The following is a 27,510-nucleotide window of genomic DNA, read 5'->3' on the forward strand; positions in this document are numbered from 1 at the left end:
CAATTGCCTATCCAATGGAGAAGAAGGAAAGAGTAATTCCTAAGCGTTTGATAGCTATTGACCGGCAGTTACTAATTGCGTCAGCAGTTAAGCTGACGACCTTCCATCATCTTCCTATTTCCTGCTTCGAGTGGGAAGGCTTCAAAGACTTACTGAAACCGATTACAACGACTCTTGGGTGCACTTTGAACCGTGTCACAATGAAATGTCATCTCTCGAAGACTGCCTGTCGTCTAAAAGAAATGTTGATAGATGAGATGAAAGGCAAGCTCGTCTGCTTGAAAATAGATTCTGCTGCCCGACACAATCGCCATATCTTAGGCATCAATGTACAGTATGCCCTAGACGAGCAGGTGGTCATTCGTACCCTTGGTATGATCGAAATCAAAGAAAGTCAAACAGCGGTGTTCTTGAAATCAAAAGTTATGGATACTTTGGCCGACTATGGGCTATCTCTTGAGAACATATTTTCCGTGACATGCGACAATGGGGCTAATATGGTGGCAACGGTTAGAAAATTAAACAATGATACGTACGTAATGCCTACAGAGCAGCAGGCTGATGGTACGAACATAGATGAGCTGGATGAGTCGGATGTGATAGAGGATGATAAACAGTGTGAACGAAACGTTACTGCTGAACTGGCCAATGAACTGTCCGAAAGGATTACTCTTGTGAGATGTGCCGTGCATACCTTACAGCTTGCAATACTGGATGTTGTTGATAAATCCGATGAGTCTATCCGAGCCATCACTGCTGTTGCTAGAAAATGTAAGCTGGTGAAGTACCGGTCAGAGTTTGAAAGCTACGATGCTTCATACCCACCCGTCTGGAGTAGGACACGATGGGGTGGTATATTCAAAATGATGGAATCGTTCGTACACCAAAAAAGGTTTTTTAACCAGTTGGCCGATAATTTTCCCGAACTAGACCTTTCCAATCAATGGTCGTTCATTGAGCATTACTATGATACGTTTAAGCCGTTGTACATCTGCACAAAGCAAATGCAAGAGAAGCACGTGTCGTTATCTGACTTCTATATGGCATGGCTGATGGCAACGAGTGAGGTACAGAAAGTTCGCGAAAACTCTTTCAGTCCCCATTTACTTCGGTCGTTGAACAATAGATTGAACATTTTGCGCCAATTGAAGGCGGTTCAGATGGCATTATACCTGGATCCAAGGTTCAACTATCGAGGTTCTAAAATATTCACGGCTGAGGAAAAAGATAAAATTCAGCAATACATAGTCGATACATGGGAACGTATCTGCCAACTGGGTAAAACACCGGCTAGTACAAGTAGAGAATCGTCAGAGTCTACCGATGATTTTGATCAGTATCTTACGCAAATGTTTGGTGAATCCGTGAATCTTGGTTGCGAGACCGGGTTTCTTCAACAAGTTAAGTCTTTGGACCTAGAGCCACGCCAAAAACATAACTACAACGTGTGGGACCATTGGTTGCGCCGTAAGACTACGCACCCAGAGATATATGCAGTAGCAATGGTTGTACTATCCACACCATCGAACCAAGTCTCTGTTGAACGGTCTTTCAGTGCCCTTGCCTTGGTTCTCTCTAATCAACGCACTGGCCTTGGGAAAGATACGTTGGAAAACATTTTACTTATTAAATTAAACAAAGACTTATTCTCCAGGGCGCTGGGAACTGCGTATGATTGGAAGGGCCCAATCGACCCGGTTGACGATGATTCTCAGGAATGAATATGATACCGTTGATGCTCAACTGAATGTCGAATGAGACAAATATTGTCGTCTATCACTGGCTCATCGCCGGGTGATAGGGGGATAACTTTTGTTTACATTTTCATGAAATCAATTTCCAATGATACTGAAAGGGTTCGGCAGTCATGATACTTGTTATGATTCAATTAGCGACAATCGTCGTTGGGTGGACGATGATATATGTGTTGTCTCAATGTAAGCTCGAGTCACCATTGTGATAACGAATTTTTTCAGCACTGAAAAATACTCATAAAATTGAAAATTTTCCACTTGTTGCATTTTCATTGTCTATTATTTCAGAACCTTTCGTTCGAATCTCAGTTTGTGAAAATCGGTTGAAAATTGGGTGCACATTTTATACTTAATATTCTTTTTACACTTAATAACACCGAAACCGAAAGTATATGACACTCGGTTGAAAAGTAGGTTTTCACAGTGATCGCATAGACTTTCTATATGATAAAGACAAAAAGGGGGTTGGTAATGTAACAGGCATAACTGGAGGACGTGAATACGAATAAAATTGGCAAAAATTCTCTAGGAATATTCGTTCTGAAAAGATCCGAAGTTTACAACTGTTGAGTACTTTATGTCATCCCATTCATTTATCTAAACCAAAACCTAACCCATGGACGAGGATTCTAGAACTGCAACTGAATTTCAGAGTTAAGTTCCTAACCTAGGCCAAACTCAGGATTCAGTCGCAATTCAGGTTCGGAATCCAATTCAAAAATTTCATTCATGAAATTAATTTTACAATTCTGGAACTGAGTTCAATTTTAGAATGCAGGGTCCGAATTTAAGTCTGGAGCTGAATTCCGAACATGAATAAAGAAACTGAATTGATTTCCAAATTCCAGTTCAGAACTCAAGCTCCGGATTTATTTCCAGCATGCGATAGTTCTGAATTCTAAGCTTACATTCTTGAAATTTCAGGAATTGAATTGTAAATCTGAATTCAGAAATTAAGTAATCAATATTAACAACAATATTTTTTCCACATTCCAAATAGTGATTATTGCGACAAAATGTTGTTTTAATTCCAGTTGGCCAATTACACCGCACTATTAAGACTAAACCCAGTAGAACGCATTTTGGCTTAAATTTGATTTATAGAAGTAACATGAACGCAGCATTTTGAATATCTCAAACCCACAGTACAATACGATTCTTGCTGGAAATTTGAACTGCATAATCATGGACGACGAAACCTACGTGAAACTCGATTACAAATCCTTGCCGGGACCACAATTTTATACGGTGCGAGAAGGGCAAATGGTAAACCAGTCCGAGACATCGATTGAAGTCGAAAAATTTGGTAAGAAAGCTGTGGTCTGGCAAACAATTTATAGCTGCGGTAAGATTTCAAAACCCGTCATCACCACTGCTTCAATGAACAGCGAAATATACATCAAGGAATGTTTACAAAAACGACTTCTACCCATGATTCGAAGCCACAAGGATCCTGTTGTCTTCTGGCAGGATCTTGCTTCTTGCCACTACTCGAAATCAACGGTAGAATGGTATACTACCAAAAATGTCACATTCGTCCCAAAAGACATGAATTCACCAAATTGCCCACAACTTCGACCAATTGAGGAATTTTGGGCATTAACGAAGGCACATCTTAGGAAACATGTCTCGGCAGCCGAAACCATTCAACAGTTCGAAAAAGATGGGAAAAAAGTATCATAACTTGTCGCCAAGAAGTCTGTACGGAATTTAATGAGGAACGTTCGCAAGAAGGTGCGCCAGCTTGTCTACAATGGCTAAGTAGCAAATGTTGAGAATAATATTCTGTTGTTGTAGTCTAATATTATCAGTATATATCTAACACTTGTGAATTATTTCGGCAAAATCAAAGTGCGTCCATACTTTCTGGGACAGACTTTATGACACAGGAAGGAATTTAGAAAGCAGCTGTCTCAATGACTGTAACACATGGGCTAAAAAGTCCCGTGTCAAACACATAGATGGCGCTAGTTTTATTGCAGTCACATTTTTTCACACCTTTTAAAAGACAGCTGTTAAAACTTTATGATATTCTATTCATTAGTTTGTGAGTTATTGCGCTAAAAGTGACGCAACTTTTGTAATTTTCAGAACAGTGGATCAAAAACAATTTCGTGTTTTAATGTTACACTCATTTTTGATGGACAGAACACTGTTCAAGCGAAATAATGGCTTGAAAAGTGTATTGGAAACTCCACTCCGTCAGAAACAACGTTGGTTTGCTGACTTCAAACATGGTCATGGAGACACCGATGAACGCAGTGGACGTCCAAAATCCACGAAATCGTTATGAATGATCGAAAAGTGAAGTTGCGTGAGTTAGCTGACATCGTAAAGATATCCAAAGAACGCGTTGGCTTTATATTGCTTGAGCATTTGACTATGAGAAAGCTCTGTTCAAAGTGGGTGCCGCGTTTACTCACTGTTGACCAAAAACGAGAACGTGTTGATGATTCTGAGCAGTGTTTGGTCATGATTAAACGTAATACACCGGATTTTTTACATCGATATGTGACAATGGATGAAACATGGATTCATCTCTTCACTCCGGAATCAAAACGATCGACATCTGAGTGGTGAACCTCGTCCAAACCTTTCAAAAGCACAACAGTCGGCTGAATAGGTTATGGCCTCGGTATTTTGGGATGTGCGTGATGTGATATTTATCACCTATCTTGATAAAGGACAGTGAATACTATATAGAGTTATTGGAGCGTTTGAGGGCAAAAAAACGACCAATGCAACACTACGTGAATTGAACTTTGAATTGCTCCCACATCCACCGTATTCGCCAGATTTGGCTCCCAACGACTGCTGGCTGTTCGCAGACATTAGAAATTTGCTTACCGGTAAGAAATTTCACATGAATGAAGAGGTTATCGCCTATTTTGAGGTAAAAGAAAAATCGTTCTACAAAAGTGGTATTGAAATGTTAGAGCAGCAATAAAATGATTGCGTTGCTCTTAATGGAGATTACGTTGATGATTAAAGTTAATTTTGAATAAAAAAATCGTGTTCTCTTTGTTAGATTTTGTTTTTTTTTCGTGATTTACCAAAATCAAACACCAGTAGCGAACATTCGTAGCCGCACCGTGATTGTGTTTTATTGAACGCGATTGAAAACTTCTGGTCAAGTTTTTACGGCGCTGATGAACTCGGTTGTATTTTAAAACCCAAGCTTCGCTGTTGGTTTTCGTTTCCTTTATGGCGTGAATGAAATTAAACAAAGCACGCTGTGTGCATTGTTCGTAAAGGGCGTGTTGTGTTTTCTTCTTCTGTACCAGCACGTAATGGTTTTGTATCGTCATTTTAGATGACGGTTTGAAAGTTTTGACACTCATCGCCATGTAATTGCGAAACCGGAAATCAGATACGGATGAAATTTCTCAGTAGCTTTTGAGACAATGTTAGCTTTAATTTAAATCAAGGTTTGTGAAAATCAAGCATCGCTGAAAAATCGAAATAAGTTCTACTTTTTGGAGTTTTTCTTCACTATTTTTGGTGCTTCTGAAACAGAAAATGGGAGACCAGTAGTGTCGAAATAAGTTTACAAACTAACAAGTTCTGCAAACTAGAAGTAAAATGATTGATTACTGCAAATCAATTGATGATGAAATTTTGAAATTGTCTAGTTGTAGAATAGAAAATTTCTGAATGTGAAAAAAAATTCTGACTTATTAATCCATTTAAGGAAAACAACTATATAATAAATGAACCATTTCGCGGTTCATTGACCAAAGATACCACAAAATACATTTTCTACAATACTGTCGAAGACTAAAGCTATCTCTATGCATCCAGTAAAAAGTTTATTTTTAGTTTAGTGAGTTCATAAGATAGATCATTTGATTGTACCAGTTTAGAAGTACCGTAAATAAACTCTGGGCCTTTATTACCAGTATCACGCTCAGTGAAGTAATCATTGTAGTGAAAAAAATCATTTATTTCAACAAAATTTTGGTGATTTGATATTCATAATAACAACAAGCTCATCTAAGTAATTACTTTTTTCTCTGAAGCGACTTTCGTGGTAGAAGCCTACATTCACCTAGTTTGATTTTCACCGTGAAGTGATACCGATAATATGGATAACAATCACCCGTAATAAGGGCCCAACGTTAAATCTCGTAAATAAGGAAAAAAAATTTTCATGCAAACAAAGAAAAAGCACTTGAAAATTAAAAAAATAAATTTATTTTTCCGATATTAAAAAATAAATTAAGATTTTACATAAATAATCTAATCCTATTTGTTCATTTAGTAGTACATAAGTAAACAGTAGTCTGAGTTCGAAACTGCATTCATCGGATATGTGTGTGTGCATGACTTCCTTCAACAGTGCTCGTAGAAACGTATCGTCAGCTGATTTGTGATAGGCCTACTATGTGTTGCTATGGCGGACTCTCGAGGTTCTTGTCATTTCAATGCAATTCCAAAATAACTGGACCATATTTTGGAAAGATTAATTGCCGTCTTCGTTGTTGATACGTACTTCTTTCTAGTCGTTATTGAAGGTATTTTCCGACATTTTCCAATACTGGATTGGTTTTATGAATTAAGTTCTTCTGATTAGCAACGTATTAGCGAACGTAATTTTCATTTTTTTCTCGGTGATCATTAACCAGCGGCGAATTTTTAACCGATTCTGGTAGGCGGCTTCAAGAACTCACGAGATGCCCGCACCGGAAATCGTTTGTTGTTCTGTACAAATTATCCCTATCTTATGATTCTTTTTTGCACAAGATGGGAAATTTCAATTTTCGATTGTTCTTTCCTCGACGGAGCGATTCCAAGTTTCCTTTAGTTGAATTATTTGCCTGCGCTGTTCGATAACGATAAACACTGCTGAGAAAAAAGCATAATTTTGGTTTCGTGAAAATAAGTGCATTTAGCTGTGCGAAGTTGTGTTCCTTTAAGCAAGCTTTATCTGTGTGAAGGAGTTTTGGGTAGGAATTTTGTGGAGTTGAGTTTCTAGCTAATGGCTACCATGAAAATGCTGATGAATGCAATTTCAAGTGCACTCAAGAAAGTGGGATACCGGCTTAACTAAAACGTTAATTATAAACTTTCACTAGCCTAACGCAAGAGTGCTGACTGCGAACAGTTCTTCACTCTGCCGCTTGTGGGACGTCGGTAATTTTGCCAGCAACGATCACCAAATCGTCTACAGTATCACGCACGAAGAACACGAATGGCCGATCGACTACGAATTCCTCCAGCGTTTCCTGATCCTCGGGTGTAGCCTTCGATTCGACAGCATCGCTAGCGGACAGAGACAACTCACTGCTGGCACCTTCATCAACCCGTATGGACACATGCTGTACCAGTTCGTCAACGTGAATCTTCTGTTCGTCCGTAATTCCGCTGAGATCGGCCTTGGATGTGAACATGGTGATGAGACCCAGCTAAAATGAAGGAGGAATTTGGGACTGTGAAACGCTTCAAACGATAATTTAGCATACCTTAGCAAGTGCTTTCTCCGCTCGGCTTGTACTGTCGATGTGGAACTTGGGTAAACTGACTTGAATCGGCTGCTGTTGGAGACTTTTCTGAGCACTGCTCAGACTGTTGTAGTGCAAGTTTTTGATCAGATCTTTAACGCCATCCGGTTTGTTGGGCACCATCACGAGCAGAGTGTATCGGGTGTTCTGGAAATGAGTCGAAAACCAACGCAATGTTCAATATTGACAAGATGGCAGCAAGCGATCTGATATGAGATTACATTGTATGGCAGCTCAATGAACCTAGCGTCTAACTCCTGACTTGATCCAACTCCAAAGATGCCCTCGGTTTTCATTGTCATCACTCGTTTCTCTTCGCCATTTAATGAGAATCGTCCTTGCTCGGATTTCATCTGAAAAGAAAAGGGAACAGGAAGGTGCGGCTTAGTATTAGGCGTTTTGTTAGATATGCAATGTAAAAATGGTGTTTTTGTTTCAGCCCAACAATTATTAATTATTTGCTTTCGTCACACTAATCCCTGAAAGTACATTCCGGATACATTCTTCACCCGGTAAATACGAAACCTTAAGTTAGTTCCACATGAAATTCAATATATGCCTATGGGACCACAAAGGCTTTCGATTTAAGTCTTAGTTTGTGAAAATCGTGGGATACAAAAGTGACATCTTTTGACAAATACCCACTCACGCATAGATTAATTCATTCAACGAATTAAGTCGAACGCTGCTTGGCATTTGACTTGTCAGGGCACGATTCCCAATCGCCGCATATATTATATTAGAAACAAACTGATGGGGAGTTGACAGGTGACGAGAAGGTTGAAACTTACAGAAAAAATACTGTTTTGTTGAGAAGTGTAAAATGATCAATTTGTAAAACTCTTGAAAACTTGTAACATACATGAACTCCCAAAATTGCGAAATTGGTTGAGTTGGCATTCTTTTGATTACTACTGCGGACAAAAAATAGTAAGACTGTTCATTTTTTTTGTTGTAAGTAGTCACAGTGGCAGCAGCCCCTTGCTTCGGTTCTACACTGGACCCTTAAGATTTGCTTCTATGAGCTTCTATTTTAAATCAACACACAGACGTTCCTAGGCTATGGTGCCCACTTGGTCACTGTTTTTTTTTTGTGCTGATTAAAATAGATTATATAAAATTGTCTTTATAATGTGTGATTGTGTTTTATAGTTTATTTGTTGTATTGATAATGACAATGCACAGTGGTCCAGGAAGCAAAATTAGCAGGAAACAATTGTTTACGCTTTTATTATTGGCCTCAGAGATTTGAAGACTTCGGCACATTAGCTCCACTTAATAAACTGCGTTTTTCGGCCATAGTGGTTTTAGAGTGGTCCTAAAACAAACTATGAATTAAAAAAATTATTCCAAAATCTGGATGAGATAGAACAATGCATCCTTCCACAATAATTTAGAATAATCAATTTAAGGCAACTTTGTCGAAGATATTGGTTGTGTATCTTTAACCGTTTTTATATTAGAACGGTTAACATATCCTTAGCTGGGTGCTTCTTAAAAAAACAGTTTTTATTCAATAACTTTTTCATTTGAATTTTCTCAATAAAGTAATGTTCTAAGAAATTCAGGAGCCTAAAAAGACGCAACTTTTAGTGGAAGAAAATTTTTTTTATACTACCTGCTTCAATAGTTATGTAAGATTTTAACAATAAAATACGCCTTTTTTAAATAACGGTTTCTAAAAATGGCGCAATCCGAAAAAAAATTTTTGATTGCATTTGATAGCTTGTACTTTTTTATATAATATGAGAAAAAATTGGAAAACAGTTATTTTTCTATCTCATTTAAATCAAACCTTCGTGCAAGTATTTTTGTACGTTATCATATAACATCTAGCTTAGTAATATACGAGAATAAGCGACCGTTTGTTGCTTCAGAGAAGATCCCCACAGCAGCGTGCTAACCTTTGATTCTCAGAAATGTCATCGAGAGAAATTCGCTCTCGCACTGGTGTCGATTCTATGTTAAATGAGCCATGCCGGGTTTTTTGTTGTTGCGATGATTTCCAACTCTCTTTGATGGCACTGATTCAATCGTTGAAGAGTTGCCAGTGAACGTTCATTGATACGATAAAAGTCATCCTTGAGTGTAACAATGCCTTTCTTATATTTTCAAAAATATCACTAGAAGATTCTGTCAAGATTTTTTTTCAAACTTGAATAAAATCAAAACTTTCTTTGGTATAAACTACCATCATCTTTACAATTTTTAAACAATTATGTCAAGTTAATATAGATTTAAATGTGGCAACCCTGCACGCTACACAAAATTGAACAAAGCACGCTGTGTGCTAGGCTGTAGCTTATTCTTCTTCCGTACCAGCACGAACCGGAAGTCGGATCTAGACGAAATTGCACAGTATCTTTTAAAACACTGAGAGCTTTAATTTGAATCATTATTTGTGAAAATCAGTTTAACCGTTGCTGAGAAATCGAAGTGAGTTCCGTTTTTGAAGCTTTTCTTCACTATTACCGGTGCAGAAACCGGGGACTAGTAGTCCCAAAGTGGATTTATATATCCACTAACTAACAAGGTCTGACAACTAGATGAATTTACCAGTAAATTTTATAAAACTTGCACCTCGTTTCGCCATCACTTTTGAAAAAATCCTCATGAATTTGAAAATTTTTCACTTATCGCGCTGTAATACCGGAACCAAAAGTTGGATCTGAATCAACTTTTCAGGGACTTTATAAAGAATTTCATTTGCATCTTAGTTTGTTAAAATCGGTGGAAAAATTTCCGACAAAAGTCAGTGCGCATTTTCTCATAGATTTGCACATATTGCCTAGTAATTCCGGAACCGGATGTCGGATAAAGATAAAATTCAGCAGCGATCTATGGGACTATAAGACCTTTCGTTTGAGTCTAAGTTTGTAAAAATCGGTCACGTCATCTGTGAGAAAAGTGAATGACAATCTATTCATTTTTTGGTGCATCGAATCGGGATAAAATTCAATGGCGATCTATGAGACCATTGGACTTTTCATTTGAATCTGAGCTTGTAAAAATCGCAGTAAGCATGTGTTTTTTGTTTTGAATATTTAATATTGAAGGCTTTTGTACCAATAGTGATTTCATTAGTAGAGTCGCCATATTGTTTTGCCGATTACTCGTCTTTCAATCAACAAGTAATGATGAAATAGGATACAATATTTAATCGCAGATAAAATAGTTAGTTTTTTTTGTATAATACGACTGTTATAGCAACACGAAAACTTAAAGCGAACGCACCTATTTTCATCTTACCTTCAGAGTTAATGGACCGAACAGAGACAGCAGATCTCATCCAAACTAATGGATGACTACTGGGCTAAGATGAACGAGGCTTCTGTCACCATAGTTTCACTTAAATCAATTAGAAAAGTGACAGGCAAAGGTAAAGTGACCCCAGAGGATGTACTTTTAGGGGCAAAAACATAAAAATTATTTGACTTTACAATACTCTGGTAGCTGTCAAAAACCAAAGATTTTTGTTTTATTACCTAGAAGATTTGGTCACAAAAGCTTAAGAATCACCGAATAACAAACATGAACACGTTCCAAGCCACAGTTCAAAAGTCGGTTTTCACAATATAACTTCAAGCAGTTTCAAAACGAACCATATTCAGATATATTCGTTCAAATAGTTTATTTCACACATTGATCTTTTACGCTACGGATTGCATCTGATTCCGTTCACATTGGGCGAATGGGCCACAAACTCGCTCCCATCCAGGACCAGCTTCAAAATCGACAACAGATCGACCAAATCCGAGCACAGAATCGGATTGTTCTGGATGCCGAAGTTCTGCAGACTTTTGTTGCGCTTCAGGTGCCCAGCGTTGACGTGTGTAATTTGATTTCCGTGCAGCAGCAGCGTCCGGAGATATTTGAGTGGAGCAAACACCAGATAGTTGACATCACTGATTTCGTTGTAGGACAGGTCAACTTCGTCGATCAAATCGTATTTCCGAATCGAGAACGTTCCGAATTCGACGTGCGAAATTCGATTGTGGCGTAAGTTGAGCGAGTTTACCGACGAAAGATCGGCAAAGATTCCAATCGGTAGGGTTATGATATCGTTGTGGGACAAATCCAGCGAATTGAGTAAATCCAGCTCACTGAACACGTTGAGCGGTACTCCTTCGAAGCTGAAGTTCATGTGGGACATGACTAGAGTGTGCAGCGAAGGTAGATTTTGCAGAAAGTTGTAATTTTTTAGTTGATTATTTTTCGACAGAATCAATGTGCCCAGCTCTGAGCTATTGTAGAATGCCGATGGTCCAATTCCGATCAGCTTGTTGTCCGTCAGATCTACAGAGTTCACCACCATGAATGCGTTATTTTCGATAATCGATATGTTGTTGCTTGCCAAGCTAATCGAAAACAATGGATGCTCCTCGATATCTGGATCAATCGGCCGTCGGTTGATTACCAGAGCTCCGGAAGAAATTTTGGAAATATAATTTTGACTAAGGTCTAAACTTTCAAGCGATTCAAGCTTATTGAAAATACCAACCGGAACCGCTAAAATCTTATTATTTCTCAAATTCAGAATCTTTAACTGCTGCATTCCCGCAAAAGTCTCTCGATCTAGAAAGTCTAGATCCAACTTCATTCCTTCCATCTGTAGATCTGTCAATCCGGTCAGTTTTTTCAGTACACCTAGTTCCTTCAGCATCGTATTTCCTGACAGTTTCAAAGTTGCTAGCTCTGCCGGCCACTCGAAAGCCCTTGGTGAGAAATCTCGGAGCCGATTCTCCGTTAGATCCAGATGTCGAACGGTAGCAAAGACTCTTTCGCCTATCCTAACCAGATTCAATCGTTTCGCTTTTACGGTTTTTATGTACGGTAACTTCGGAATGGTGTGGATGTGACAATCATCAAATTCGATAACATCACTATTTTCGGCACCGTAAACGTCTTTGAACCGATCCTCTTCGGAAGCGTAGATGTTTTTCAGATGGCAGACACGATCGATAGTGTCGCAGTTCAGCTTGATCAACGACGAAGAAGGAATACTGCGTACGGCTTGAAATATGACACAAATCAGCAACAGAACTAACCGCGGGGACGTCATTTTGAAACTGAACTAAACTAGGTCCTAGGGGAAAGACTGGTGCAAAAACGATAGGCTTATCAGCAATGAATCCTACGCTGCGTGTGAGTACTTTTTCTGTAGCTGAGCGTGGGTTGAATCAACGATAAAAAGCAGGCACATACAGTTTGTACACGACTGTATGTGCCTAGATTTTGAATATTACCAATTCTAACGCAACCCATATATTTTTACTTAACTTTGTTTTTTTCGATATTAGGTAACATTTTAATTAATCCGATTAAATTCTAGCTGAAAATGAGTAAAAGATAACCAAAAGATGAGAAGCAATAACCTTCAATTGTGATTAGATGCGCATAAATGGAGCGTCGCAGCTCACGCAAATTCACGTGGAAGAACATTTAATATTGTATCCAAAAATTCCATGACATGAAATTCGTTGAAATAAAAAAAGAATACTGATAGTAACAACCGTGACTTGAACCGATAATCATTGGATTGCAAGTACGTCTGTTAACACTCCAAATATCAAGCCTCAAAAAAAGTTGGAACGGTAACTTTGAGCTGTCATAGCTCAGCTGTTTTTCAACGAATCTCAATAAATTTTACACCCTAGAATTTGCTGAAGTTCGTAGATTGATTCCAAAACTTTGTAGCAGACGATTGGTAAAGGAAAACCAATGAAAATTTGATTTTTCCCGTTCCAAGTTTTTTTCACGCGCCCAATATGCCCTATCTGCTTTCCAATTTTCTTTCGTTTGGCATAAACGTCGCATAGAAAATATTGAATACTTCAACTTTACCGAGTCATAACTTTGTTGTTAGTCAGCCGATCTTCAAAATTTGTTCACCATTGGAAAGGTATTACTTCCACAAATAAAATACACTGGAAAAACTTAAAATAGGGTTGTCTACCCAAAGTTATAATGAAAACTGTAGATAGATGACCTAAGAAAAGATGAGACTTTTTACAATGATCGTAAATATATCGAAATTCAAAGCGATGACCTATATATTTTTATACATCATTCGATTGCTAGCTACAATTTTCGCTCAACTACGCTTCCTGCACAATCAAAAGAAAACATTTAACAATCGATGAATTTATAAATGCATATGAATTTTTCATTTTTTTTTTCACATGTTTGTATATAACTCAAAAATTAAAGCGATGACATGTACATTTTTTTGATTCAAAATATTGGAATCATTACCAGAAACAATGTATTGATGATCAAAATTATATATCCGTTCAAAGAATCTCAAGAAATTTGGTACAAATACAGAGAATTTCTATTATTGGGAAAATTTTGCAAAAAAAAAACAAATCAAAACTTTATGACATATTTTTTTATTATTTTAGTTGGAAATTTATTATGAACAAAATTTACAAAAAAACTGAAACTTGGATTTCACTGAAAATCTTAAAAATTTTGGTAAATATACCTAAACTCTAAAAATAGTAATGTTTTTGTATTGGACAAAATATCTAACCAATTTTTATGCACAACCCAAACCGAATTGATAGCTACTAAAATTAGGTTTTTTTGTTTTAGGTTTTCCGTAAAATCTCAAAAAATCGGTAAAAGATCGGAAATTTCAAAATTTCTGATATATATTGCGTTCCAACGTATCTGCAAATCAAAGTGAAAATATTGGAATCCGTTTTGATTTCATCTGTTTCAAAGAGACGTAGAATTTGTTTTTTATAAATAAAGTAAATTTTGTGACAGCACAAAAATTTTAAATTATTTCAATGGCTTTGTACAATAAGAAATGGAACGTAAAATTATATGAATTTCAAATATGGCAAAGGAAACCAACTATAATTTAAAAAAATTATTGTTTGATTTTTGTTTTACAAGCAATTAAGAACAAAAACATTACTTAGAATTATTTCGGAATGTATAGAATTCGAAAATTATTTGAATTTTCTATTAGTAAACAATTAGAAAAAGTAGAATTCCGAATTTAGCACAAAAAATCACACGAAATTAAGTAAAACCTGTTTTTATCCACCTAGTGGTGTAATGATGCCTTTCTCATATCTCTCTTATTCTTATATAAGAAATGTATTCTTCAAACAGTTTTGTTTGATTTTTGAAAAACATGAAAGCTAGTGCATGAACTAGTGTAACCTACAAAATGAAACAGTTCTCAAATCGGTTAGGCCATCTTTATCAGTGAAGTGAGTTCCACTATTTCAGGTACTTATGAAACTGGAATCGCCCCGAATATTGGTTTTGCAGCAGCCTTTGCGATTAGCACCAACCAACCAATCTATTTGCAGCTTACAGTTGTCTTCGTCTCGAAAAACAACCTCTTCGTTTGAATGCTTTTTACTGAATGAAACCCTGCACCTATGTTATCAGAACTAATTGGCTCAAGTGGCATGTTCTCCTAGTTATTTGGTAGATTAGTAGATTCGTGATTTGCCGTAGCTTCTCATCAACTTCCTGATGGGAAGGGAAGGATAAAAGGAACATGGAAGGGAATATGGAATTGGGTGAGGTGGGAAAACAGCACAAAACATAAAGGAATAAATTGTCCTGCATCCCCGAAAGGATGCTGAACGATCTGCAGGTGTCAAAATGCACGGTCGATAAAATCTCCAACCACCGAGAGTCCTTAGAGATTTTACAAAAACGAAACCTTTCTGCATTCCCAGAAAAATGCAGAACGATTTCTTCCCGAATTAATTTGACACTTTAGAAGACAAAAATACCTTATTTTCATATATAGCTAATAAATGACTTACATGATACGAATATTTTTCAATGAAAAAAACCAATGTATGAACATAACTTAAAAATTTTTCAAAAAATATCTCCTCCGCATTTTTTTATAAACTTGCTCGAAAATATTTTCTGTCAAATACAAGAAACGGCTTTTTTTTCGTTTGCCTCAATGTTAGATATAGCAGTTTAAGAATAACCTGTTTTTGAACTAGTTTTGCTCATAGCTTCGGTTCAGAAAACGCTACCTGAATACGCCAGTCATTAAATTGGTTTTAACAAAATCTAAAAGATGTTCAAAAATACCTATACGAAAAGAGAAAAATATAAATGCTAGAGCAAAAGCTGATATTTTGTAACACTGTAACACTAAAACCATTGCAGATACTACTATGGTGTCCTCAGCAAAGCTGTTCGATATAAGTTTATCTACAATTTTGCCGAAGAATGCAGTCCTCTATCTCAATACATCCGGAAAATAAGTTTTGGATCACCTTAATAATAAGAGCCACCCTAATACCATGTACATTAGGGTGGGACAAAATATTGATTTCAGCTCCACTAAAGTTTTCTTGTTCCTTTTGGGTCCCATAAGTACCATGCAAAATTTTAGCTCGATAGGAGAAACTATATTTTCGCGCCCGCGGTTCAAAGTTTGTATGGGATTTAGTATGGGAAAACTAACTTTTAACAAAAAAAATCATCTGGAGGTCACCCTATATACTCAAAAAATGAACGGGCATGTAATTTTTGTAGGAAATTTAATGAGGAAGAAAACCTTCGAAGATTGTAACATAATCCGACATCTGTAAAAATGTTATTAAAGATAAACCGACACAAGGTCCGAACGATGGCTCATTCCTTAATATATCTAGCACCACTGCTGCTATTGGTGGTAATATGAGTTTGCTTTCTTTTATTATGCTACAACGGCTGATCTGAGTTGTTTGATGTCTTCAAAATAGTTGCTCGGTGTAGTTTGAAGATTTTTTTAAGCTTAAAAACCATGTTCCAAAACTCACTGTAAAGACACACAAAAAACTAACTTTTTTATTTGAAGAAATACAATTTTGAAGTCTTCCACAATATTGTTGATAAACTCAAATACTATAACTTTGTCGAAGACATAAACCATCTGTCTCATATGGTTTAGAAGATATGGACGATAGAAAAATAAGAAAAAGAAAAACTTGGAATCAATGTTTTGTGTGTATTACCACCACTAGCAGCAGTGGTGCTAGATATATTAAGGAATGAACCATCGTTCGGACCTTGTGTCGGTTTTTCTTTAATAACATTTTTTACAGATGTCGGATTATGTTACAATCTTCGAAGGCTTTCTTCCTCATTAAATTTCCTACAAAAATTACATGCCCGTTCATTTTTTGAGTATATAGGGTGACCTCCAGATGATTTTTTTTGTTAAAAGTTAGTTTTCCCATACTAAATCCCATACAAACTTTGAACCGCGGGCGCGAAAATATAGTTTCTCCTATCGAGCTAAAATTTTGCATGGTACTTATGGGACCCAAAAGGAACACGAAAAGTTTGGTGGAGCGAGAAAATAATTTTTCCCATACAACCTTGTCCCACCCTAATGTACATCGACATATGGCTTATCTTCACTGATCATTTGTTTTGAAGACATCATATCTCTAAAGTATAAGGTTAAGCCATACATGTTTTTGTCCCCCTAAATTGTGGATCCGGACCACTGTACAATGCAATTTAACTCGGAAATTTTAAAATTTCTGATCTTTTACCTATTTTTTGAGATTCTTCGGCAAACCTACAACAAAATCAGAATTTTAGTAGTTATCAATTTTGTTTGAGTATAAGGTTATTTACTAAAATTTTTAAAATTTTCAGTGAAACCCAAGTTTCAGTTTTTTTTGTAAATTTTGTTTATAATAAATTTCCAACTAAAATAATAAAAAAATATGTCATAAAAATTAAAAGTTTTGATTTGATTTTGTTTGGCAAAATTTTCCCAATGTTTGAAATTATCTGTATTTGTACCAAATTTCTTGAGCTTCTTTGAACGGATAACGGAATTTTCGTCTTCAATACATTGTTTCTGGTAATGATTCTAATATTTTGAATCAAAAAAATGTACATGTCATCGCTTTAATTTTTGAGTTATATACAAACATGTGAAAAAAAATGAAAAGTACATATATATTTATAAATTCATCGATTTCTTAATGTTTTCTTTTGATTGTGCAGGAATAATAGTTGAGCGAAAATTGTAGCTGGTATCACTAGCAATCGAATAATGTGTAAAAATATATAGGTCATCGCTTTGAATTTCGAGATATTTACGATCATTGTAAAAAGTCTTATCTTTCCTTAAGTCATCTATCTACAGTTTTCATTATAACTTTGGGTAGACAACCCTATTTTTTAGTTTTTTTCCAGTGTATTTTATTTGTGGAAGTAGTACCTTTCCAATGGTGAACAAATTTTGAAGATCGGTTGACTAACAACAAAGTTATGACTCGGTAAAGTTGAGGTTCACAATATCCGATTCGCGATGCAGGTGCCGCATGAATGCAGATAGGGGACATTTTGAGCTTGAAAAAAAACTTGGAACGGGAAAAATCAGATTTTCATTAGTTTTTCCTAAACGATCGTCAATAATAATATACTTAAAACAACCTACAAGCTTCACAAAATTCGAGGGTGTAAAATTTATCGAAATTGGTCAAGTAACAACTGAGCTGTGATAGCTCAAAGTTACCGTTCCAACTTTTTTTGAGGTTTGGTGCTCCGCGTATTTTTTTTAGGCTTGGTATTAGGAGTGTTAATCGGCCGAGCCACAGAAGCATGCATCTGCTTGGCTGGTAAAAGATGCATTTGAATTCATACAGTCGCACCTGCTAGCAGAACGCAAGTTACAGTCGAAACCAATAAAATTCAAGCTTATCTAACATTAAGTCAATACAAATGCGATTTTCCGTCATTTGACAAATTAGGTCTTTATGAATTTCATCGTATGAGGGATTAAGTCACCTGTGAAATTCAAATCTTTTTGGTGTGTTAATGTAATTGTATTCATATCACATTCTTATTCTAATTTTTTTGGTGTGTAAATACACTTTACTGTATAGTTCTGGAACCGGAAGTCGGATCCGCATGAAATTAAACAGCAACCTATGGGACTATAGGAACTTTAATTTGAGCCTGTTTGTGGAAAAGAATAGCAAAATGTTCTGTTAGTGATAATGAAAAGGGAGCATAAAAAGCTTACTAGTTTTAGGCATTTTTACGTCAACCCGGTTATATCTCAGACATTGTTCAACCGCGTTTTTCAGTGATAAATTTAATTGAATCAGCTAGGTATTAGGCAAGAAACCGTATGCACATTGTACGGTTACCTTAATGTAATTGTATTCATATCACATTCTTTACACTGAAGATTATTTACAGGTTAAGGAAAATTTTATTTCAATTATTGACTGTACGGAAGCACAAATGCGGATGCCTATTTCGAGAGACTAAGCATTTCCAAGAATCATAATGTCGTTCTTTGTTTTTTTCTTCTTTTCGGCTGTGCGCGGCTTGTAAATGTATCGAACTAGACACGGAAGCGAACTGAGTCGTGTTTCATTTGATCGATCTCGAAATTTACGAGTTCTGATCAGGCCTTATGCACGCGCAAGAGAACTCTTTGGCACATTTACGTACCGCACCAGAAACTGATGCACGCTTCGTTGTATAATCTCATCGCATTCTACCAAGAACGAGATTCAAGCGCTCTTGTCGCATGAGATAGCGCGGCGCACTCGTTTCATGCGATTTACGAGCGGTTTGTGCGTCATTTTCCTCCGCTTCCTTTCTTCCTTACACTTAGTTGCAAATAAATAAATGCTAGCGAAGAAAGCGGTGCACATTTGGCGCAGTTCGTAGTGAGAGATATATTCAAATCGAAGATACTGTATTCGGTATTCGTAAGTGTGATTCTGAAATGCTAAATAATGAATCAATCAATTTTCCAATGAGAAGAGCCACATGTCGTACTTTTTATGCGACTGTATAGTAAATTGTGAACATTAGATGATTACAGATTTCAGTATATCTATGCATTCACTTAGTTTGAAAAACCCGATTAAGTATTCTTGAAAAAAAAAATCTTTCCATGTCAGGACTCAAACATATTATGCCTGCCCTGTTAGACCAGCGTCTTATACTCTAAACCGCAAATCGAATAAATCTAGTACAAAAGCCGGACACGAGTTTCGCAATACAAAAATCATTTAAAAACATCTTTTTTGCAAGAACCGTAAAAAAAACTCTGCAAAAACCGAATGAAAACTCAGTCAGCCGAAATAAGTAATTTTATATTGTTCTTGTATTTATAGTTATTTTGTGGACATAATCTGAGCTGATAATCTGGGAATCATTTTCTTCCTGTTTTTGCAAAGAACTAGAAAGTTGTACTGGTATGGGAAAAATCCTTAACTTAATGTCGTCTGCAACAAATATTTGGTTTCCGTACAATAGAAACTGTGGCTCAAATTTATTTAACAGCTGCTAAAAGGATTAATTCAAACTTCGAAACGTCTCTTTATCATGCCTTCTTTTTCCAGGCTCAATCCAATTTTGGAAATGTAGATGTTGCAATCACTGGGTTTTGTTATGCTATATACTTTTAAAACATATACACTGTTTGGTTAGAAAGCTATTCATTTAAACTAAAGCTAAGTGTCGTAATGAACCTATGAATCAACTCTCCTTCGGTTAGGGCGAAGAACTGAAAGTTTCTTTCTGAATAATGAATGAGGATCTGCAAGATTGACAAATTAATATTCACATACTTTCAAAAAAGTATTCACAAACTTCTTGAACTGAAACTTGAAGAGTATTCTTATTATCAATCGCTCGTGATATGGAACTAGAAATGGCCCTTTCAATCAGCAAACCGTCATTCCTACCGATTTTTCAATTTTGAGATTGATCATACATTTGCTGTTGCATATTTAGACTGATTCTCACAATCGCTATAAGAGTTTTAATAAAGCCAATACCCTAAACAGTCGAACAAGAAAATGAATTGTAATTATTAATAGTTATACCTACAAATTGTAATAAACACTTCCAAAGCTAAACTTTCGTTTCTATTGGGTTTTGTTACCAACTTTGAAGGGAAGAGAAAATGAAAGCTTTGGAAAAATGCTACGGTCTCAAGAACATTGTCATTTCTCGTCAACTGTATTCCTATTAATCGATTACAGGGAATATAATATATTAAGTTTTCTTTGTTATCGTGATCTTTTTTCATTTTTGAATATAATTACCGAATCATCAAAATGATATTCAAAGTTTTTGAAATTTACAATGAAACACGTGCAAGGTTCTTCTAGTATCAGGATTCATAAAAATCTGTTTCGCTATTCCTGAGAAAAGTATAAAAGTTAAAATTGAAAGACATTAGATTTTATGGATTAGATTAAAATATTTTGCGTACTAACGAAGGTTTACTCTATGAATTGCGTTGAATCAGTTTTCAACACCTCAAAGAAATTTGCAAACCGACAATGCTTGCCGTAAACATAATTCCTTTTTTTGTTTTTAATATGGAGGTTTTATCCTTAAGGTCATTCACCCTTTTGGGCCAGAAAAAGATTCTGACCCTATGTGCGGAGTTGGGAATCGACCCAGGCTGGCTGCGTGAACATAATTCTATACATAATGTTATGTTATGACAAAAATAATAATTTAAAGAAAGCAACTATGTAACTTTTGGGTGCATCGAAGTTTTTTCATATGAAAAAAATGGGTTTTTTGTTGACTTTGATATAAAGAGGTATCGTTGCATATGTCGTTCATGGTCATTTATTTGTAAATTCAAATCTGCTACTCTGATTCAATTGTATTAAAAATGCTCAAAAGTTTCTACAGACTGCATCATAGCGTAATAATAAGAATTATTCAATATTGGACAATCGTACCAATATTAATCTTTCTAGCCACCACAACATTTTGCTTATCAACAGATTAATGTTCAATGATTTCCAATATCTTCGCCTCGCATTTTATAGTATTTTAACATAACCGCTGATATCATATAATATTTGGATTTACTTGATATCCGAAGAAATGACGTGCCATATCACTTGACATTCCATACAATTTAATGTAAACGCATAGCACCATTTCAGCATATACATCGCAACCATAATTTGAATCAATGCCTTGAGCTGCGATAGAAAATATTGTTTTTAGGAAGGATGCATTAATAATGTAATTTCCAAAATTCATATCATAATCAATTTATTAAGATTATTTTATTTTGAAACCGATCGCCAACTCTGCCCAACAACTTGTACCGTGCGACACAAGTCGCACGAACCGCTCTAGACACGAAAAAAAAATTATAACAGCAACTTTTACACATCGCACACATGCTGCGCTCATAAAAAATCTCGTGCGCTGTCTCGCGAGACCACAGCGCAAGAACCTTGTGCAGAAGAAAATGCGATGCTCTGAAATTTCAAGTAGCACGTTCCGTTTCTATGTGCTCGCTACGCGTCTCGTACACGCTTTTGGTTTGCTCTTTTAGTCGGCGCTCACGCTCACAGGATATATATATATATATACGACACACACATTTTCGGTGCGCTCTCGCTGTCGCATTTGTGCACGCATGAGCATGCGGGCTATCACCACTGAACAATTTTTTTTCTGATTTGGTTTGTAATAACGCATAAAGCCATCATCAAATTGGCAATATTTTTTATCCAACTAAAACATACTAGAAAAAGACTGAGAAGACTGATGAATGAAACTGCAAAGTTGAAATTTCAAAAAAAATACCAATGGAACTCGATTCTGAAACTTTTCCTTATCTGGGGAAATTGTTTCACTAATCGAATAACTTGAAATGTGGTGAAACCAAGGATGGCTTTTATCGTATCAAAGAACGCTCACCAGCAACTCTTCACACGATTTAATCAGTGCCATCAAATAGAGACCGATATTATCGCAACAACAAAAACCCGGTATGGCTCATTTAACATAGAATAGATACCAGTGCGAGAGCGAATTTCTCTCGATGACATTTCTGAAAATCAAAGGTTAGCACGCTGCTGTGGGGATCCTCTCTGAAGCAACAAACGGTCGCTTATTCTCGTTTCGCGATGCGATTCTATACAGGCAGTTGATAATTGCGATAGTATCATTTTACTATTGCCGTTTATTCTAACTATGTGCATATAACCTTTGTATAAGTTGTGTCTATGAAAATGTCTGTGAATGCTCCACACAAGGGTTTTGGAATATTGCAACCACTTGAATTATCAAGTTGAATCATCGATTCGATTTTCTGCGATAATTGTCAACTTGCGATTCTCTCTTGGAAAATTCCACACAGCGACGATCATTATCAGACTGTAAATTTTTTTTAAGGGCGTGAAATACTCAGAGTATGAAGTGGAGCGAAGAAATGTGGAAAAATTCTCTCGCGGTTCATGCATTGAAAGACTCGAGTTCTTGTAGCATTATCTACCGGATTGAAAATGTTGTATACAATATAGATAGCAATATAGCAGCTTCTGTTAAATTTTCGGTAATCACCAACACTGGATGAAACTAGTTTCGAAAAGGGTCGGTTTTCGAAAGATAAAAAAAAAGCTTGCTGTAAAAGAACGCCAAATCATCCGAACTTTTCAAGATAGCTGGTTCAAATTGTGAACAAGTTTTTCTGATATTTTACTCTTCATGTTGGCCCGAACATTTTCGATGGGATTTAGAAGATTTCGTATGAAAATTTACCTGGAAAGGAGTAGCCCAGCTTCCGCGGTAGTAAAGTCCGTTGAACAGTAGCATCTTCGATTCGTCCTCTCCGTCTTTTGTGTTCGCCTTTCGGCCAACCAACGAGTTACCGCTGAGTGCCGAAGCAATATCGCCCGATAGGAATGAGCGTCTTACGTTGAACTGTAAAACATTTGAAATGAAACGTTTTCGATTGACTAAAATTTCACCATAATTACCCTTCTTCTTGAAACCTGACTCTCGACCGCATGCATAATCTCGTCATCGTCGTCGTCCAACCTCTTCAGCGACAGACCAATCTTTTTCGGTTTATCCAGTACGAAATGATCGACTCGGTCTTCCATAGGTTTCACCACCGGTCCGTCCAACACTTCGTTGGTTTGTTCGTCCTTCTGCTTGGCAAGTTCCTCCTTGATCTGGGTCGGTTCCACGTAGAACTTATCGTCGATGTTTTTGTCAAACTTCGGATTCTCATCCTCATCCACCACGTCGTACTTGGTGGCAATTTCTACCTCAGCTCGCACGTTATCGATAACAGCCGGAACGGACTTGATCTTCAATTCTTCGAACTCGACAATGTCTTTGCTGTTATTGTTGGACGGGACAACCGGGTTAGACACTGCTGGAGGATCACTAGGTTCTATCGGTCCCACCGAAGTTTTCGGTTCATCAAAGTTATAGTCATTGCGTTCAATATCTCGCACATCGACGTAGTAGTTGTTCAGCAGTTTACTTCTAAAATCCTGCTTTACCGTGTTGTTCTTGTAGATGTAGAACCAACTTTTGAACTGCGGCTCATTGGACGGATTTTGTGAGTGCAATCTTTTCAGCGACTGGTCGAATGCAAGACGTACTGAAATCCAACATGGAAAGTTTAAAATAATCAACTATCAGCTCGACTAGGCTTCCCACTTACTTGCAGCCCGATCATTCGGGAACTTGAACACATCGTAGTACTCCTGCAGTGCCTGACCTTCCGTGCCTTCGCTGATCATGGCCAGGATCGAAGAGAATCCGATCGGGGAGAACACCTGATTCGTGTTAGAATCGATGCTTCCCTTCAGTAAACTGGTCGTGATGACGTTGGTCGAGAGGCCAACCAAGTTGCGATCGCCGGCGCCATCGAGAGCCGACAATCGCTGCTTTGGCAGTGCACTAATTAAACACACACATATCGCTATCAGCCAATCTGTAGAAAAATGGAATGCAAAAATAAGTCAACCGTTAATATCATACTTTTTTTCTCTCTGTCTGGAAGTGAAAGCATAGAAGCATAAATTAAATTACATCTCGTATCCATGCATGATGATGCTTTTAAACATCGGGAGCGACCGCTATCCTTCTAAAATTTCTTGCTTTTGCACACCCCCTCCTCGAGATCGGTCACCCATCACGAAGATGTCGGTCAACGCATCAAGCTGCGAAGAAGATACAATGAACTTGAGCTTCCAATTAACATGATCGATCTGCACTTGAAAATCATGTACGGCTTTCGAGGTATTGAAGGCAAACCGAAGGCGTCATTCTCATCAAAACAAGCATCGAATGTTGTTTCTTTTGACGCACGTCATTCGCCGCTGCACCAAATTTTACGCCGCCTACTCAGGTTGATCGCTTCACCGAAAACGACCAATTTGCAACCGAATTTCAATAATTGTGACCCATCATCATCATCACAGTTTCATGTGATGTGTGAAAAACAATCGCGAAACGATCGTTCCACCAGGGCGAGGTGAAAAATCTCATGAAAAGTTGAACGCCTAAGTGGCATAATGGCACCAGTGGCGTAATCAAAGTCTCGCCATGGGAAACTTCATTGAAATACATACTGTAAAACCTATTCCGATTTCTATTATTTATTATTTTTTGCATAAAAATTCGTTCCTTTTGGAACGAAGTTTCGACACTCGAAACTCCTCCCCATTTGGGTACGCCACTGTCTGAAACGAAAAACGCGACAATGGAAAACAGAAAAAAAAAATCATTCACAGTACTTTGTCGTTTTGAGAAAAACGGTCTACCTATTGTAATTATACAATCGTTGGATAAGTGCAGAAAATCGTTTCGTCCACTTGTTTTGTCTGGCTTCGCGAACGCATTAACGGGCACATCGATTTAGTAAGCGCATCTCAGAAAATAACAAAAAAAACAAGCTGCATTCCGTATGACACATTGTCTTATTTTGGTTTAAGAAATAATGCAATTGTTTTGTTTTTAAATCAAACGAGATTATACAATCGGTGATCAAAAAACCCCGACAGTTTATTTCGAACTCGAGCGCGGCACGAACTACTCGCCGTGGGTTGACGGGGAAACTTAACATAAATTTTCGCAATGCTTTAGGTTGATTTGTCGATAGTGTTCAGAGGAAAATGACATCGGTCTAGTTTCGGCTTTCGGCAATAATTGACAAAATTGAAAATATGATAATCTGTTTGGTAATTATAAACACGATTAAAACCGATTATTGAACTCGGCAAAAACAGAACCGGACCAAAATGGCAACACTTATTTCTTCTGATTGTTCAATATTCGTTTAAAATTGCGATGGCATCTCATCCGTAATTTTGGCAACAACTAGAAAATGATTATCCGAAATATTGGTAACTGATTATGTCATGTCATGTCTTAAATGAAACTGACAAAAATTTGTATTTCGATGCGTTACAGATGCGTTGCATCTTTTTACAAAATTTACAAAATTTGGTTTGCCGAGACACTAAACCGTGAGTTATATTTTGCCGAATCTCGATGAGACATTTTTTACCGAATGTCACTAGTTAATTTCGCATCGCAACACGTCGTTATTAGGTTTTTTAGCAGCACTACTAACCTCACTCTTTTTGACAGTTTAGTAGGATTGTTTACATCTTCTTCAGATTACTTGATTCAATAGAAGAAAGTCACTTCCGGTGAAACCCTCAACGAGTGAACACGTTGTAAAGTGTTAGTGCGGTGTAAATTAGAGTTTTTTGCGAGAAAGAAAGAATATTTATCCGTACTTCGCTTATAGTTCAGTAAAAAAATGGATAGGTAATATCAGAGACATAATCGGATGACATGAATACGAATAAAATGGACTGTTGAACTGATCACTGAACCTGTGTTCTGGATCGGAATCTGGACCAGGATTTTCGTTCGGCTTCTGATCTAGAATCCTAACACTGATCTTTGGACCTGGATTCTGGTCGGCAGCTGAATTTTAGTTTCTCAATTCCGGTCCAGGATTCAGTTCTAAAAATCGGATTCAGAATTCGGTTCCGAAATTCAATTCTACACGGAGAACCTGCAGATCACAAAATTACAATATTGCAATTGTTGTTTCACGCCCTGAATGTTTCAACTAAAATGTTGATGATTGAACTAACATATATGTTGATTTTCCGGTAAACGAAATTGCTGTATTCAAATGCTGTCACTTGACGGAGATCGAAGTCGGAAAAAACGCAGAACCTCTTCATTTCACCAGAAACGTTTTGCCTTTTTCATATAGAAAGGTTATGCAATCACTGTGAAAACCGTCTTTTTAATCGAGGCCCGGAGGGCCGAATGTCGTATACCATTCGACTCAGCTCGACGAATTGAACAAATGTGTGTGTGTGTGTAACAAAAATAAGCACTCACTTTTCTCGGAGACGGCTAAATTAATTTTCACAAACTAAGATTCAAATGAAAGGTCTCATGGTCCCATAGCCTGCTATTGAATTTCATCTCGATCCGACTTCCGGTTCCGGAGATACAGGATGATATGTACCAGAAAAATGGAAAAATATGCACTCACTTTTTCAAGAGATGGCTGAACCGATTTTCACAAACTTAGATTCAAATAAAAGGACTAACAGTCCCATAGCCTGCTATTGAATTTAATTTTCAACCAACTTCCGGTTCCGGAGTTACATGGTAATATGTGAAAATTAGAGAAAAAGTTTGCACTCATTTTTCTCTGAAACGGCTTAACCGATTTTTATAAACTAAAATTCAAATGAAAGGTTTTATAGTTTCTTGAAAATTTCTAGAACATTTCATCCGGATTCGTCCTCCGGTTCCGGACCTAAAGCGTGATAAATGGAAAATTACCAATTTCATGAGTATTTTTTCACAAACGATGGTCAAAAACAGGTACAAATCCCATAAAACTGTCTGATAAATTATTCTAGTTTGCAGAGCTTGTTAGTTTGTGGGCATAAAAAGTTAATTCGGCACTACTGGTCTCCTCTTTTCCTCTTCCGGAAGCACCGAAAGTGGTGAAGGAAAACTCCATCTTTAAAAATACTATGAAATTTCATCCGGATCCGACTTGCGGTTCCGCAGTTACAGGGTGATGAGTGTCAAAGTTTTCAAATCGCCATATAGATTGACAATATGTACAATTCGTACACGCTATGAAGGAATCGAAACGGTTACGGATGTCTGCTAATGGTGTGTGGTATTGGTAAAAGACGGTGCTGCGGTTGATAAAAATTTTAGCTATTCTGTGATAAATGCGATTTAAAGAATAAACGAATGTCATTGAATTCAAATTTATTTGAAAAAAATATGCAATTTTCACAGCCAATAGTGCAGTAATACCGTGCGATGGTGTAATGATGTCAATAATACTAATAATAATAAAAGTAATAATCCTACTACATGTTTTATGCTGCTGATTCATGCTGTTTAGCTTGACTTACATATGCAGAAGTAACAGAAACGCAGGTTCGCTTCGT

At 36.9% G+C, this 27,510-nt stretch overlaps 1 protein-coding gene across 2 annotated transcripts in view; it reads right to left on the reverse strand.

Annotated features, from left to right (window-relative positions):
• Positions 1–5,925: 5,925 nt before the first annotated feature.
• Positions 5,926–27,510, reverse strand: part of LOC131429556 (antitrypsin) — a 56,875-nt gene continuing 35,290 nt past the window's right edge. For both annotated transcript variants that reach the window (XM_058593758.1, XM_058593759.1), the window contains 6 exons: positions 23,721–23,993; positions 23,023–23,657; positions 22,805–22,966; positions 7,477–7,608; positions 7,217–7,402; positions 5,926–7,159 (listed from right to left, as the gene is read on the reverse strand). In XM_058593758.1, coding sequence (XP_058449741.1) covers positions 6,863–7,159; positions 7,217–7,402; positions 7,477–7,608; positions 22,805–22,966; positions 23,023–23,657; positions 23,721–23,993 — 1,685 coding nt within the window. In that variant the 3' untranslated portion in view covers positions 5,926–6,862. The remainder of the gene's footprint in view (positions 7,160–7,216; positions 7,403–7,476; positions 7,609–22,804; positions 22,967–23,022; positions 23,658–23,720; positions 23,994–27,510) is intronic.

The sequence above is a fragment of the Malaya genurostris genome, chromosome 2 (assembly GCF_030247185.1).
Source record: "Malaya genurostris strain Urasoe2022 chromosome 2, Malgen_1.1, whole genome shotgun sequence".
NCBI lineage: Eukaryota > Metazoa > Arthropoda > Insecta > Diptera > Culicidae > Malaya > Malaya genurostris.